This window comes from Narcine bancroftii, chromosome 3 (assembly GCF_036971445.1).
Source record: "Narcine bancroftii isolate sNarBan1 chromosome 3, sNarBan1.hap1, whole genome shotgun sequence".
Lineage (NCBI taxonomy): Eukaryota > Metazoa > Chordata > Chondrichthyes > Torpediniformes > Narcinidae > Narcine > Narcine bancroftii.
In genome coordinates this window covers 36,350,494-36,368,100 of record NC_091471.1, presented here as the reverse complement: position 1 = coordinate 36,368,100, position 17,607 = coordinate 36,350,494, and the positions used below count along the sequence as shown (strand labels likewise).

Below are 17,607 nucleotides of genomic sequence, written 5' to 3'. Positions count from 1 at the left end.
AGATAGCAATCTAGCTTTATATTCAGTTTTCCTAACTCTCCCTTGAATATGGGCCTACTACAAAAACATATCAATCCTTGAGTATGTTTTATGCCTACTCGAATAATATGAGTATTCCTCCTCCCTTGGGTGCTTCCTCCTCCATATATCCATAAGTTTCATTTCTTGCATTGATTTAACCATAAATTTGGCCACTTTATTCTTTTTATTAGTCTTTTGTCCAGTTTTATCCAACATTGGATCCAAATTAAGGTTAAAATCCTCTCCTATCAATATATTCTCTTGCATAAACTTTTGATCCTCTTCATTAGGTGCATATATATGGATCAAATTCCAAAATTCTGAATATATCTGACACTTTATTATTACATACCTCCCTGCTGGATCTATTATTTCCTCCTCTATTTTGATTGGTACATTTTTATTAATTAATATAGCTGCACCTCTAGCTTTTAAATTATATGATGCTGCCGCTATGTGCCCTACCCAGTTTCTCTTTAATTTATGTTCCATTTCAGTTACATGCATTTCCTGAATGCTATATCTATTTATTTCTTTTTTCAGTAAATTTAATAGCCTTTTTCGTTTAACTTGGCTATGTATTCCATTAATATTTATAGTCACATAGTTCAACATGGCCATCTCATATCCTGTTTAAACTTCATTTCCTCTTCTTCACCACCACCATCCCCCTTTTCCCCATTTTCATCTCTCAGTTTTCCCTTTTTAAACTCAATATATGACAACACATTTAAAATATAAAATAATCTAACAACTCCCACATCCAATATTCCCTTAACCCAAAATATCCCCCCACCCCACTCTCTGAGTTTCCCCTTATCCCTGCTGGGCAACCACAACTCCCCTTTCCATTTGGATTGCAAACCTGCTTGCAAACGTCAACTGATTTCACAGTGATAGTTATTATCTCCCCCCCAACCACCCCAGAAAACACTTTTTTTACACATTTCTCCCTTTTTTCCCCTTATTTCCTTTGTTTCCTTCTCTTTCCCTTCTTTATTTCTTTACTTGTACATTGTTTTTACATCTTTATATGTATTTTATCGCCATTCTTCATTCTTGTTACATCTCTTCATCTCTCCTTCTGTCCTGCAAGCGTTCTGCAAATTCTTGTGTTTCCTCCGGATCCAAGAACAGTTTGTTTTGCTCCCCAGGGATAAATATTTTAAGCAGAGCTGGATGTCTTAACATAAATTTATAACCTTTTTTCCATAGGATCAATTTTGCTGTATTAAACTCCTTCCTCTTCTTTAAGAGTTCAAAACTTGTGACTGGGTAAAAAAAATATTTTTTGACCCTTGTATTCCGATGGTTTATTGTCTTCTCTAATTTTATTCCTTGCCTGTTCCAATATATTTTCTCTTATCGTATATCTCAAAAATTTTACTAAAATGGATCTTGGTTTTTGATGTGTCTATGGTTTCGGAGCTAGTGCTCTGTGTGCCCTTTCTATTTCCATTCCTTCCTGCATTTCTGTCATTCCCAGGACCTTTGGGATCCATTCTTTTATAAATTCCTTCATATCTGTGCTTTCTTCATCTTCCTTTAGGCCCACTATTTTTACGTTGTTTCGCCTACTATAATTTTCCCACAAATCAATTTTCTGAGGTAACAACTCTTGTGTCTCTTTAATTTTTTTCATCACTTTCTTCAAATTTTCTTCTTAAGTCATTTACTTCCATTTCCACAGCCGTTTCTCGTTCTTCCACATTTTCTACTCTTTCCCCTATTTCTGTCATGACTAGCTCTAACCTTTGCACTTTATCTACTGTTCTTTTCATTTTTCTTTTAATTGCACTAAATTCTAATGACAACCATTCTTTTAATGCTCTCATTTGTTCTTGAAAAAAGCTTTATCTATATTCTGTCCATCAGTTTTACCTTCTATTTCTCTGCAAAGATCTTGGTCTTCTTCTTCCTCTTCTTCTGTGTCTGTACCTGTGTTTTTGTCTTCTTCTTCGTATTTGTATCTCTTCTGACTTTCCTGATAAGTTGCTTGTCTCACTTTGTCAGGCCTCTTCTTGCTTGGCCTCTTGCTGTTGGTCCTTCTGGGCGGCTCATCTGAGCCTCCTGCTGCTGCTCTTCTTTCCTTTCACTCCCTCTCCTGCCGCTTTCCTCTTCTTCCAGCTGAGAGCCCTGGTGTCGGGCAAACGTCCATGGGGCCGTCACCAACCTCGGAGATCAGGTGCTCTTCTCCAACAAGACTCCCTGTTTCTTCGTGCAAGTAAGGCCTTCTCCTTTCTTTTCTGGCGTCTTTTCTTCTTTTTTTCCTGTTGTTTTTACTTTTTCCTTCTTGGGTGCCATTTTCTTTCTTTTCTCTACAACTTTATCTTTTATTTCTTATATTTTGTATTTATTGAACTTTGTCTTTTCTTCACTTTTTTTCTTCTTTTCTGGAAAGGGCTAGTATTACCCTGCCGGCCACTACTCCATCACATGACTCCTCCTGAGTGACACCATCTCTATGGCCACTAAGGACCAATCCGCTGAGATCTGTGGGTACTGTGTAGCATCGTTGACAGTGGAAGGTGAATATTATGATAACTTTAATTTGCTTGTGATACCACAGCTCTGCGCACCAATCGTCCTGGGCCTCGACCTCCAGAGCCAGTTTAGGAGTATTACGATGGTGTTCAGAGGACCTCAATAACCCATAATGGTATACAACCCCAGATTCACACCACCCTCCCCCTGGCAACTGAACCCCAGCCTGCCGTCTCTCCAACCTCTACATATCCCCTCTGTCACTATTCGAGAACCTGACCCCAGACTGAAAGCCCATTATGATGAAAAGCAGGTCCTATCATGCTGAGGACAGGGCATTTATAAAGCCCGAGGTACAGCGACTCCTGGCAGAGGAGATCATAGCCCCCAGTTCAAGTTCATGGATAGCAGGGACAGGAGTAAACCCTGTATGGTGATTAACTACAGCCAGACAGTCATCCGATTCACTCAGCTAGATGCTTACCCCCTCCCCAGATCACTGACATGGTCAATTGACCTGAAGTCGGTGTACCAGCAACTCCCCCTTTGCTCAGGGGACTTCAAATATACCGCTTTTGAAGCAGATGTCGGGCTTTATCACTTCCTCAGGGTGCCCTTCAGAGTCACTAACAGGGTTTCAGTGTTCTAAAGGGAGATGGATCGGATGGTAGACAGGCACACACTGATGTCCATGTTCCCCTACCTTGATAATGTCACCATCTGCAGCCACGACCAGCAGGGCCATGAAACAAACCTGGAAAAATTTCTCAACGCAGCTGTCCCTTATTTTGACTTATAACAAGGAGAAGTATGTTTAGCATCACTCGCCTGGCCCTCCTTGGATGCGTTATGGCACATGGTGTCATTGCCCCCAATCCCGACCGCATGTGCATTGATATGGACTATCAATGACTCCAAAGACTTAAGTAAGGAATGATAGGCTTTAATATTAAAGCCTATTAGACTGTTACTGGCCTGACTCCATGAGCTCAAATGAATGGAAGGGTGTAGGGAGGTCAACCTTTATGGCCAGGTTACAAGTGGGGTAAGTTACTGGAGATTGAGTCATCAGTGGGCCAGCCAGTCACACACATAGAGAGCAGTATATACACATGTCTTGGGTAAACTTGTACCTCTCATTTTGCTCGTTTTAGATTGGTAACAGTGTTTGAGCTACTGAAAGAAAATAGACACACACACACCGAGAGCAGTTCAGTTTATACAAATGTTTATTACAAATTCAAAAGATGATTTCAAACTACAATATGCAAGCCCTTCACAACTATACTTATCAACGCCTGGACTGGTACCAACTGCCGAAGCGAGGCAACAACTGCACACTTGTAGTAGGTTGTCAGGGCGCCGGTAACAGCTTCTCCACCTCCCCCGACCGGGACGTTGGCTGGACTCTAGAAGTTCTTCTTCTTGCTGAGAGATGTTGCCACCTCTCGGAGAGTTTCAAACTTCAGCAGTGGGACCATGGCTTATATTACCCAAAAACTGCTTACCCAAGCACCTATTCCCAGCACAGCAAGAAAGATAAGCGAGCAAGCTAGCATGCTAGGCTTCTATTGAATAACATAATTTTCAGCTTATCACTTTGAATACAATGGTTTATTTTGCATCAAGGCTAGGCCTTTGACAGTCTGTGACCAAAACAAGCAGGAAGATTAAATGTTCTTGGTACACAGATGTCCTTTCTTCAGATAACTGCATCTCTGGCCCCTCGGTGGAATTTAGCTTATGTCTGCTGATTCTAAAACACAAGCAGGTTCTCAGCCCTGCAGAAGTAAAGGCTGCAAAAGTAAAAAACACGATTCAAATCTTCCATTACAACACATCACCACAGTACAGGGACAGTTACATGTATTAATGCTCTTCTTGGTCCACGAGGATGTCATGCTTCTGCTAGGCCTGAGCGCATACATGACAAATGACTCATTTTGGTTCAGCATTAGATAAGCCCCTCCAAAGAAGACCTATCATAGAGAATTTTTTTCTGAATATGGTGAGCTTTTCACAGATGTGCTGGGGAGGCTGCCAGTGACATACTCTATCCGGTTCGACCCGGAGGTAAGACCCATGGTTCATCCACCGCATATTGGTGGCCACGAAGGACAAGATCAAGGCTGAGCTGGGCAGAATGCAAGCTTTGAGCATAATCGCTCCAGTTTCAGAGCCGACCGAATGGATGTCCTCCAAGAAAAAATACGGACAGGAGATCCAGATCTGCATAAACCCACGAGATCTCAACATAGTCCTGAAGAGACTGTATCACCCCCATGCACAACTTAGAAGAAGATGGCGCACTTATGACCGGCACAACGGTATTCTCACTTCTGATGTGAAAAACTTATTCTGGAAAGTCCTCTCGACTATTACTTATCACTACTGACCACATTCACCACTGGGTTTGGTCGGTACAGGTTCTTGTGGATGCCATTTGGAATCAATTCTTCCAGCGAAGCGTTCCAAAGATCCATGGAGCAAATTTTCACCAGGTCCCCCTGTGCCATCATAGTCAATGACATACTGGTAGGTGGCAAGACTCAAGAGGAGCATGACACACACTTAAAGAAGGTGTTTGACCAAGCATGAAAGGTAAATCTGAGGCTCAAACCCCCCCCCCCCCAGAAGTGCAGGTTCCGCCTCAACCAAGTCAGCTATGTAGGCACGTGTTCACCAGCAAAGGCCTGAAGGCGGATCCCTCCAAAATGAGGCCATTACTGAAATGCTGGTACCAATGGACGTGACAGCCCTGTAAAGACTCCTTGGCAGTAAACTACCTGGCAAATTTATCCCCAACTCGAGTGAACTAACAACTCTTCTGAGGGAGCTGAACCACAGAGATGCAAAGGGGGTCTGGCATGAATAGCAGCAGAATGCTTTTGATGCTTTAAAGGTCATGCCCACAAATCCTCTCCTATTACAACATATGAAGACTGGTGATGCTGACCTGCGATCCTTCGCAGTGTGGATAGGTGCAGCAACCTGCGCATAGAAAACTGGAGACATACGTTTCAAGGTCACTCACTGACACAGAAACCAGGTGTAGCGTAGATAAAAGCTCACACTTGACTGAAGGGAGAACTAATGCTATTATTAGTTTACAACACAGGTAGGGTGTGGTGAATGTCTGCCAAGCTGCCTGTCTCCCCTCTGGCGAGCCTTGCTGTACTAACATTGGCTGTGCATTATCTCTACTGTTAAGGACACTCCCCTTGGACAGGAGTGCTGGAATCCCAAGGAAAGAAAAAGGCGAACTCCTTAAAAATGCTACTTCTGTGATAATAGCTGGCACCCCCAGACAGAAGTGCCTGGCTCAATTTGCTACCTGCAGCTATTGTGGGAAACTCGGGCACTTTGTTAAAGCGTGTAAGGCGAAAAGTACTCCCACTGATAAGAAAAAGAAGAGAAGCACCAAGAAAATGTGTCCTGGAGCTGCAGGAATGGAAGACAACTGTGAAAAGGGGGAATCTTCAGACAAGCAGGCTGAATTGACTTCAAGTGATGGCGAGGTGAGATCCCCTGTGATAGCTCAATTGACTCCAAAGCTTGGGGGATGTTACGGACTGGAACGGTCGACTATGAAGGGGAAGGTGAATGGTGAGACTCTTGATTGTCTAATAGACATGGGGAGTGCTAACAGCTACATCCAAGAGAGAGTTGCCAGAGCCTTAAATTTGCGGAGATATCCAGCGGACTCAAAGATATCAATAGCTTGTAGTGAACTGACATTAACTGTACGGGACAAGTATAAAGTTACTTTAAACTTGCAGAGACATTGCCTGGCTAATGTGTTGCTCTTTATTATGCCCGAGCTCTGCGTCCCTGTGGTACTGGCATTAGATATTCAATCTCAGATGGACAGTGTAGTGTTAAATTTCGGTGAGCCACGACCCACACTTACCATCCCCCGCACTAGTTACTGCAGTCTGTCCACATTAAAGATCAAAGCTCCCTCCCTTTTCAATGATTTATCCCCTGAGTGTTGGCCAGTTGCCACTAAGAGCTGTTCTTACAGCAAAGAGGATAGTGAATTTATCAAAGCTGAGACCCAGAGTTGCTTAAAGAGGGAGTAATTGAACCCAGTAAGAGTCCGTGGTGAGCCCAGGTGGTAGTTGCGAAAAATCACAGTAAGGAACAACTAGCTACTGACTACAGCCAGACAATCAACAGTTACACTAACCTGGATGCCTACCCCTGCCAAGCATCAATGAAATGATTAATCAGATAGCGCAATACAACGTGTACTCCACTACGAACCTCAAAGCAGCTTACCACCAAATCCCCATTAAAAAAAAGGAATGACCCTATACAGCCTTTGAGGCAGTTTAAAAGGGTACCTTTTGGAGTCACTAATGGTGTGTAGTGTTTCAGAGGGAAATGGATAAAATTGTTAGGACATATGAGTTACAGGGTATGTTTCCCTATCTGGATAATGTCACTATCTGTCTGCTGAGCACAACAACTTAAAGAAATTTTTAGCAACAGATAAAAGTGTGGTGATATGTAATTACACCACTAGGTCACCAGGGGTCATCCCGGTGACCTTGTATATAAAGCAGTCCAGAGCTACAGTCCAGCCTTCCAGGTTTGTCTTGCAGAGAGACAAGACCTCTTAGTGTACATATTAGTTTATTAAAGCTGTCTTATACTTGCACTGCTGTTGTGGTTATTGTCAGTACAATTTAATAAACTGATATTATAGCTACTAGGATGGAAGCTGCTTCTGCTCGGGGGGCGTGGCAAGATGGCGTAAGGAACAGACGTGCCTTCCAGTCCTCTCCTGACTCTGACTTATTGTTTTGTCTTTAAGTGCCCGTTAAAACTCTTTAAAAAGTTTATAAATAGTATGAGGTGTTGAATTAACACCTAATGGTACATTTGCTAAAAAAAAGTAAAAGGAAACATCAACAGATTGTTAAAAAATTACATTTTCTGAAATTATCTGAGCCTACCTGTTTACAAAAAGCCAGGACTCAGCTTGGAATGGATCCAGGAGAAAAAGCGCAGGATTCGGCACTGAAGCTCCGCTCTGTACCGGTAGGGCTCTCTGAAGATGGCACTCGGCAGCCTTTAGAACAAAGGGCTGGCCGGGTGCGTGTAGTTCACACAACGTCCACTGTGAGTGCTGTTACTGAGACTTTGACAGCTGAATCAGCTGGGGCGCCACCAGCTGGAGAGTTAAAGAGCTGTCATCCGACTGCTATAGTGGTGGCGCTGCGAAGTGCACCACCAGTTACAACAGCTCTTCCAGATACTGATGTAACGAAGTTTTTTAATGAGATTTGGCTTAAAGGTAACCCTGACCATCAGCCTCCTGACATTTCTGGGGGGGTCTGTGGCAGGGGTTTTTACACAGAGCCAAACTGCAAGAAAAGCTACTAAATTAAAGGAAGGGATAGAAGGTCCTTTGATTTCACAAGAACAGCAGGATCCCACTATGTCTGAATCCACTTATGCTGATATACTTTTCAAGAGTCTTGAACATAAGATATATTCTTCAATGATGCACTTAGGTGATTCTATGAACAGTCTTACTTCTAAGATTAATGCATTGGTGGATGTTAATACTCAACAGACAGCTGATTATGGAGCTTTTAAATTCGAAACTATTGAAAGACTTGAGATGTGTGATCAAGGATTATCTGATGTACAAGATCAATTGCAAGATGTGAATAAAACAATTGAAACGTTACAGATTCAGAATAAAAATCTAGCAAAAAAGGTTGATTATTTGGAGAATCAATCCAGACGGAATAATGTGAAAATTGTTGGTTTGCCAGAAGGTATAGAAGGGCCAGATCCAAGAAAAATTTTCACTGAATGGATTCCACAAGTGTTGGGACAAGATAAGTTTCCTGAACGTTTAATTTTGGAACGGGCTCATAGAGCTTTGAGAAGGAGACCTTTTTCAGGACAGAATCCAAGACCTGTTCTGGTTTGCTGTTTAAATTACTGTGATAGAGAGACTATTTTACGTATGGCTATCAGAAATGCACAGCAAAATAGATCTCCTTTGATGGTTCAGAGTAATCGTGTTTTCTTCTATCTGGATTTGAGTCAGGAAATTATGTTTCAACGACGTGAATTTAATTCTGTGAAAGAATTGCTGCGGAAAAAAGGATATAAGGCAACATTTAGGTACCCTGCGGTACTGAAGATTTTTCAGGATGGATATCAACCAAAGTTCTTTGACAATCCTAAAGAAGCTATGGATTTTGCTCAGTCTTTGCCAATTACGCAATTCCAGGAACAACGTAGTCCTCCATGGTCTCCAAAGAGGGCAGAGCTGCAAGATGGGAAGCAGATTTCTGGAGGAAATGGAAGAAATGGTGGTCGCAATGGCAAAGTTGATTAAAAATTTTTTTTTTTTAATTTTTTTGTTGAGAAGATTTCAAATAGTGATGGGAGTTGGGAGAGGGAACTGGGTGGGCACTAATTCCCAGAAGTCATCAGCTGTGTGTGAGTTATCTCACACCCAATATTTTGGGGGAGTTACCGCATTAGGCGGTTTAAACAGGAGGAGGTAATTGTGACCTCCGACCTGTTTTTTTTTCTTTCTAATTTTTGGGTTAGGGAGTGAAGCCTTTTTTTTATTATCTTTTTTTAAATAATTAATTTTTTTTATATAAAATGTTTAATTTTATTTATTTATTTTTTGTGTCTCTGGTTGTAATTTCAAAGGGGAATTAAGGGGTTTTTTTTCTTCTTTTCTTTTTTTTCCTTTCTTTTGGGGGTTTCTTTTTTTACTTCTTCCTTTTTTCTCTCTTTTTTCCTTTTTTTGTTTGTTTTTTGTTGTTGTGTTTTATTGAGTGTAAGAAATGTCTAAATTGAAGTTTGCTTCTCTTAATGTTCAGAGTTTAAATAATCCTATTAAGTGTAAGAAGGTACTTGCTTATTTAAAAAAATTAAAAGTTGATGTTGCTTTTTTACAGGAATCTCATTTAACAGATAAGGAACATTTGAAACTCAAACGTGAATGGGTTGGGCAAGTTTTTTATTCTTCGTTTAATTCTAAGGCAAAAGGTGTGGCAATTTTGGTACATAAGAATCTACAATTCCAGTTACAGAACGAAGAGAAAAATGGTGAAAGATTATTAAAATTAAATTGTACAATCTTTAATGAGGCATGGACTTTGCTTGATGTTTATGGTCCTAATGTTGAAGATACAGTTTTTGTTGTGGATATGACTTTATTACTTGGACAATCGAACTCTCATGTGATGATTGGGGGAGATTTGAATGTGGTGTTGGAGACTTTATTGGATAAGTACCCAAGAGTAATTAAGAAGTCTAAGATGGCAATTCAAGTGACTAATATGATGGCAGATTTGAATTTAATTGATATTTGGCGAAGAGTTAATCCTATAGAGAAAGATTTTTCTTTTTATTCCTCGCGACATAATTCTTTTTCTAGAATTGATTATTTTTTAATATCAGCACATTTGCAGGATAGGGTTACATCGGTGGAGTATAAGGCTAGATTGGTTTCGGATCATTCACTATTATTATTAGAATATTTGAGTTCACAAGATGTTCAGAAAGCTTCAAGATGGAGATTTAATACTATGCTATTGCAAAAACTAGAATTTATTAGTTTTTTAAAACAGCAAATTGAAATTTTTATTGGTATTAACTGTAATTCTGTTTCTAGTCATTTTGTTTTATGGGATGCAATGAAAACTTTTTTGCAAGGCCAAATTATCAGTTATGCCTCTAAAGTAAAGAAGGAGAGAATTAAAGAGATTGAAGACTTAAAGAAAAAGATAAATGCTACTGAAAAAGAATTTCAAAAACATGCTACCGAAACGCAAAAGAATCAGTCAACTAATTTAAAATTTAAATATAATGAATTACAAACATATCGGTTTGAATGTTTAATGAATCAAACTAAGCAAAGTTTTATGAATGGGGTGAGAAAGCTCATAAAGTTTTGTCATGGCAATTAAAAAAGGAACAATTATCTAGGATTGTACCAGTGATTAGAGAAATCAGGTATTACTTTTAATCAAAAGGAGATTAATGAGGAATTTTGTAATTTCTATAAACAATTGTATACTTCAGAATGTAAAGATGTAACTGGAGATGCAATAGATTCTTTCTTGAAAAATATTAACTTGCCACAATTGAATCAAGAAGATAGACAAGAGTTAGATAAACCTTTTACAGACAATGAAATAGAAATGGCAATAAGAGATATGCCGAATGGAAAGGCACCTGGTGAAGATGGGTTTTCTATAGAGTTTTATAAAGTTTTTTATGCTGATGTATCTTCTATTTATAAGGATGTATTACAACAAACTTATAATACTTTTCAATTACCTGAGTCTAGTTCTAACACAATAATTACGGTTATACCAAAAAAAGATAAAGACCCTTTACAGGTTTCTTCTTATAGACCAATATCGTTGTTAAATGTAGATTATAAAATTGTAGCTAAAATTATGGCTAATAGATTAGCTCAATATCTGCCTAAAATTATACATGGTGATCAAATGGGATTTATAAAAAATAGGTATGCGTCAGATAATATTTTACGGTTAATAACCTTGATAAATAAATCTAAATTTCAGTTGAATTATCCAATAGTGGTTTCATTGGATGCAGAAAAGGCTTTTGATAGAGTGGAATGGAAGTTTCTATTCAAAGTACTTGAGAAATTTAGTTTTGGTTCTTCATTTATTGGATTGATAAAGGCTTTATATAATAGCCCGAAGGCTAGAATTGCTGTTAATGGCCAAATTTCAGAATCTTTTAGTTTGACAAGATCTACTAGACAAGGATGTCTGTTGTCACCTGCTTTATTTGCTATAGTTATTGAACCTTTAGCACAATTAATACGTCAAAATGAAAATGTTAAAGGTATGAGAGTTCTGAATGAGGAATACAAGATTAATTTATTTGCTGATGATGTTTTATTATATTTGGTGGATCCAGATACTTCTTTACCTGCAATTCAAGAATGTTTAGAAATTTATGGCCAATTATCTGGTTATAAAGTAAATTGGGCTAAAAGTGAAATTTTGCCAATTTGTAAAGATGATTATTCAGTGTATAAAAATATTACAAATTTGAAGTGGACTACACAAATTAAATATTTAGGAATTAATGTTAATATGAAATTTCAAGAATTATACTCAATTAATTATCTTCCTTTAATAAAAAGGATTAAATTAGATTTGATTAGGTGGAGGGATCTACCTTTGGGTTTACTAGGGAGGATTAATACCATAAAAATGAATATTTTTCCTAGAATACAATATCTGTTTCAATCAATTCCTTATTTTTTTAAAAAAAGTTTTTTTAAGGACTTATATAAAGTGATTAGAGAATTCTTATGGAAGGGAAAATTTCCGAGAGTAGCAAAGAGAAAATTGATGTGGGATTTTCAATTTGGAGGTTTAAGATTACAGAATTTTCAGCATTATTATGAAGCAACTCAATTTAAATTTCTTAATGCATTAATGAATATGGATGACCCACCTAGTTGGGTAAAGATAGAAATGGCAGTTATTTTAGAAAAATTTCCTCATGAGTTTTTGTTTCGATGGAATAAAAATTTACTACAAACTTACGATGTGCCAATATTGAAACATTTATTGAATTTATGGACGAGTAAACTTTAAAAATTGGGACTTAAAAATATATATTCTGGAAGATTGCCATTATATAATAATCAACTTGTTCCTTTTACGGTCTCCAATGCCACTTTGAAACAATGGGAAAGGAAGGGAATTAAAAATTTATCTGATTGTTTTTCTGAGGGTTGTTTTTGTTCCTTTGACGAATTACAAAGGAAATATGGTATCAGTGGAAATTCTATATTTGTATGTTATCAATTAAGATCTTCTGTAAAACAGTTATGTGGTCGACATATGATTTTATTACCTGAATCTAGTTTTGAAGAATATGTACTTTCAATACCAAAAAAGGGATATATATCTGATTTGTATTCTATTTTATAAGAAATTGATAGTAAAAAAGACTGGGATAAAGATAAGTTGAAATGGGAAAACGATTTAGGACATAAAATAGCTGAAGAAGCTTGGATGGAAATTTGTCAGAATAGTATTCGGAAATTAATTAACGCTAGACTAGCGATGATTAATTATAATTTTATTCATCAGCTATATTTAATCCCAGAGAAATTTTAAAAATTTGGTCTTAGTAAGTTGGATTCTTGTTTTCGATGTGATCAGACGGCCAATACTTTTTTGCATACTGTTTGGCTTTGTGATCGATTGCAACAGTTTTGGAAAGGTATTCAATCTATTTTTAACAGTTTATATAATATCCATCTTTTATTAGATCCCGATATATTTTTATTAGGGAACATGCAATCATTAATTGATTTAGGTTTAGAGGATTATCAGATTTCCGTTATCTATTTAGCTTTAGTCGTGGCTAAGAAATGTATAGCACTTACTTGGAAAGATAAAAATATATTAACTTTAGATAAGTGGTATTTGGAGATGAAATTTTGTTTGACTATGGAAAGGATATCTTTTTCAATTCAGGATAAGATGTCTTTTTATAAGTTAAAGTGGACTCCGTTTGCTAATTATATGCATTTAAGTTTGATTTAAATATATGTTTAAGCGTGATATTTTCGTAGTGATTAAAAAAATTTTCGTTGTTAGAATTTTTTTTAGGTTAAGTTTTGTCTCTTTTTTTGTAAGTGGGTATTTTTTTTCCATATATAATATTGTTAATTTTATTAACTCTTCACTCTTTATTTTGGGGGGGGAGGGCTGGATTAATTTTAAGTTAGATTACTAATATTGTGTTACAATTAACGGGGTGGGGGGATTATTTTGTGTTTTCTGATGTAATATTGTAATCATACCATTTTTATTTTTTTTTATTTTTATTTAAATGTAACTCTCTATTGTATTCATGTTATAAAATTTTAAATAAAGTCTTCAAGGAAGCTGCTTCTGCTCCAACGCACATTCCTGACCACCTGAAGACTCTTCCTGAGGAATGGAATCCAGGGACGACTAGCATGCATGTGCTTCCGAGGACAGAGATGGCGAGGAACTGCTGTACTGGAATCGTGGTGGAATACAGGGAAGACCACAGAAGTACAATATGGCAGGTAAGAAATGGTCAAGAGCCCTGCCTGTCCATGGGTTCGCCGGTACAGGCGCCGTCAACCCTAAGCCCCAGTCCAATCAGAAAGGGGCCACTACAAGTGCGGGTGGAAGGATCTCCACAAGTCGTGCTCCTGATCACCAAGTATGTGCAGAATTCCCATCCACTCCAGAGCCAGGGAAAGCAGACACTGCTACCATCACTCCCCCAGCAGTAGTTTCCCCAGTACCACGGAGACCTGACGCTACTGCTGGGATCCCCCCTAAGCCCACTGCAAATGTCCCAAAGCCAGAGACTCAGCCAACAGCCCCAAGCACCCAGGTTACTCCTCCAGCAGACAAAGCCCCACAGAGGCTCTACCAGCAGCTCCCAGTACCCCAGGGTCCACCCTTACTACACCTAAGGGACCAGAGACTGTGGCTTAGCCATGTGCTGCGACCATTCAGGCTGGAGCTCGACCCCAGAAATCCCGGAGCCGGCATGCACTTCGACCACTGGCAGAGATGCTTTCTGAATTGCGTGGAGGGGTGCTGAGGCATCGGATAAAGAGCTATTAATGCTGCTATTAGCACAGCTGGGAGACCACCCTTACTCCCTTATACAGGATGTCAGGTCCTACTAAGAGGCAATGAGCATTTTACAGAGACATTACCGTAAGGGGCATAGTGAACTCCACTCCCTGTACAGATTCATGACCAGGTCTCAACAAGTATGGGAGTTTGCCAGAGACTTTATACTCTCTCTGAAAGACCTGGCGAGAGGCTGCAACTTTAAAGCAGCATCAGCTCAGGAGTATGCGGAGGACCTTATTAGGGACAGAATTGTTGGGTTCATACGGTCCACTGAGACGAGACATCGATTACTGGAGAAAGGAATGGTGGGGCTTGGACAAACATCACACTGCTGGACTCTCTAGGCCCACGAAAAGAAATTCCCAGCAGCAGCAGCACACTTTGAGGGTCCAAAGTGCTTTTCCTGTGGACAAAGAAAGCACCCCAGAGCCCTCTGCCCTGCCAGAGAAAATGTCTGTTCCAACTGTGGAAAACGTGGGCATTATGCAAAAGTCTGCAGAAGCCCCAAGGCCACAGCCAAGGCCCATTCTCAGAGCCCATGTGGTTGTAGTAAAGTCAGGAGAAAAACTGCACATGGTAGTAGATTACAGCCAGACAATGAACAAATTTACACAACTAGATGCCTATCCCCTGCCACACATAGCAGACATGGTCAACAACATTGCGCAGTATAAGGTGTTTCCACCATAGACCTGAAGGCAGCATACCACCAACTGCCATTAGAAACAGCGATCGCATTTACATGGCATTTGAGGCAGACGGCAGGCTGTATCAATTTCTGCGACTTCCCTTTGGTATCACCAATGGAGTGTCCCTGTTCAGAGAGAAATGGACCAAATAGTGAATGAGTTCCAACTAAAAGCAGTGTTCTCCTACTTAGTCAACGTGACAATCTGTGGCCATACTCAGGAGGATCATGACACGAATTTAAAACTCTTCTTGCAGGCAGCCGAGGAAAGGAACCAAACATAGAACAGGGACAAATGCATCTTTAGCGCCAGGAAGTTGCCAGTCCTGGGCTACACAATGCAGCACAGAGAAATCAGCCCAGATCCAGCCCATATGCGCCCTCTCCTAGACCTCCCAGTGCCACACATGCTGAAAGCACTAAAAAGGTGTTTGGGACTGTTCGCTTACTACACCCAATGGGTCCCCAACTACGCCAACAGAACCCGCCCACTTATAAAAGCCTCCGTTTTCCCACTGTGCCCAGCAGCCACCAGAGCATTCAGGGACTTTAGGGATCATATCGCTAAAGCTACCATGCGATCCATAGATGAGTTGATCCCGTTTCAAGTAGAAACGGATGCATCCGATGTGGCTCTGGCAGCCACCCTAAACCAAGACGGACGACCGGTGGCCTTTTTCTTGCGAACCCTACAGGGGTCAGAAGTAAGACACTCAGCAGTATAGGAGGAGGTCCTAGCCATTGTGGAAGTAGTAAGGCAGTGGCGACATTATCTGGCGTGCAAACACTTCACCCTCGTCACAGACCAACGGTCTGTGGCTTTTATGTTCGATAACCAGAACTGGGGAAGAATTAAAAATGACAAAATCCTGCACTGGTGGATAGAATTGTCTACATTTAACGACAACATTCTATACCACCCCGGGAGACTCAACGAGCCCCCAGACATGCTGTCCAGAGGCACTTGTGCCATCCTTAACCACACGTTCCAGTTGCAGAGCTTGCACAATGAGCTGGGCCACCCAGGGGTTGCTAGACCGTTTCACTGCATTAAAACCCAAAACCTCCCATTTTCGGTAGAGGAAGTGAGGTCAGTAAACAAGAGCTGCCCCATCTGTGCGGAATGCAAACCACAATTTTACCAGCCAGACACAGCCACCCTGATAAAAGCTACCAAACCTTTTGAGCGCCTCAGCCTCGATTTTAAAGGCCCGCTCTCGTCAAATAATAGAAATGTCTATTTCCTAAATGTAATAGATGAATATTCCCGTTTCCCCTTCGCAATCCCATGTTCTGATGTATCAGTAGCCACTGTTATAAAATGCCTCCAACCCATCTTCAGCATATTTGGGTACCCGAACTACATACACACAGACAGGGGTGCTGCATTCATGAGCGCAGAAGTACAGCAGTACCTGCATGAGAGAGGGATTGCTACCCGCTGCACTACAAGTTACAATCCCAGGGGAATGGACAAGTCGAAAGGGAAAATGCCACTATCTGGAAAACTATCCTCTTGACTTTAAAAGCAAAAGACCTGCCTGTTACTTGATGGCAAAAAGTGTTGCAAGAAGCCCTACACTCTATACATTCTTAGTTGTGTACTGCCACTAACATGACCCCACATGATCGTATCTTTTCTTTCACAAGGAAAGCCACGACGGGCACAGTGCTGCCTAAATGGATGATGACACCGGGACCTGTTCTCCTCCGGAAACACTGCAGACCCCACAAAGCGGACCCGCTGGTGGTTCAAGTGGAGTTGAGGCACATGAACCCTCAGTACGTCTTCGTCACATTCCCAGATGGAAGAGAAGACTCGGTGGCCACCAGGGATCTCGCACCGGCCGGATGTGTGAACAACACGGAGGAAACGCAGATGTCTATGGATCAACAAGGAGCACAGCAGCAGTCACTAGAACAGTCATCCATCGAGTCACCCCAGAGGACTAGACCACCCACCCCGGAAATCAGGACCCTGGGTACGCCCGCCCCACACAATATCACCACCCTAGACTTGATGGCAGGACCTAATCCCATACAAGAGGATCCCCAGCCCACACGGCCACATGACCAACCAGAACTTCCCACTCCCACACCTCCACCAAGAAAGGCCGAAAGGCAGACTGCACTCCCCACCCCTATACCACTACCAAGGAGGTCCAGAAGACAACAGAAGCCACGAAAAATTTTGGACTTATGAACTTACAAACAAGGGAAGGAGGAAGGGGGGGGCGAGGGATAACAATTTTTTAGCGGGGGGTGAATGTGGTGATATGTAATTACACCACTAGGTCACCAGGGGTCATCCCGGTGACCTTGTATATAAAGCAGTCCAGAGCTACAGTCTAGCCTTCCAGGTTCATCTTGCAGAGAGACAAGACCTCTTAGTGTACATATTAGTTTATTAAAACTCTTATACTCACATTGCTGTTGTGGTTATTGTCAGTACATAAAGAACTCAACCTTACATTTAACGAGGGAAAATGTGTGTTCAACGCGACAGAGCTACCCATTCTGGCCTAATTGTCCGCAAAGGCGAAATCCGCAACAACCCGGAAAAGATGGCCCCCTTAAGAAGTTACCACCCCCAAACTCAGCAAAAGTCCTTAAAAGGTGTAGGTGATTCTTTTCCTACCACTGCGAATGGGTTCGGGACTACACCACGAAGGCATGCCCTCTGTTTGACACTAAATATTTTCCTCTCTCTCCAATGGCCTTGAAGGCTTACGAGAGAATTAA

The 17,607-nt window shown here is 40.6% G+C and overlaps 1 protein-coding gene across 1 annotated transcript; it reads left to right on the top strand.

The window, feature by feature from the left end:
- The first annotated feature begins 2,677 nt into the window (after positions 1-2,677).
- LOC138756670 (uncharacterized) lies at positions 2,678-17,236 on the top strand. The gene is made up of 7 exons (XM_069923056.1): positions 2,678-2,818; positions 4,622-4,832; positions 5,140-5,242; positions 5,735-6,023; positions 9,447-9,597; positions 13,431-13,609; positions 16,516-17,236. Exons 1-7 carry the CDS (start codon positions 2,678-2,680, stop codon positions 16,543-16,545), a joined length of 1,104 nt encoding a protein of 367 aa, XP_069779157.1. The 3' UTR covers positions 16,546-17,236.
- Positions 17,237-17,607: the final 371 nt, after the last annotated feature.

Excerpts from the sequence above, each read along its gene's own strand:
- LOC138756670 (XM_069923056.1), top strand. The coding sequence starts at position 2,678 with ATGGTATACAACCCCAGATTCACACCACCCTCCCCCTGGCAACTGAAC. Across the intron at positions 4,833-5,139 it reads CACTTATGACCGGCACAACG|AAGTGCAGGTTCCGCCTCAA; the intron begins GTATTCTCACTT and ends CCCCCCCCCCAG. Across the intron at positions 5,243-5,734 it reads AGGCCATTACTGAAATGCTG|GAGTGCTGGAATCCCAAGGA; the intron begins GTACCAATGGAC and ends CCCCTTGGACAG.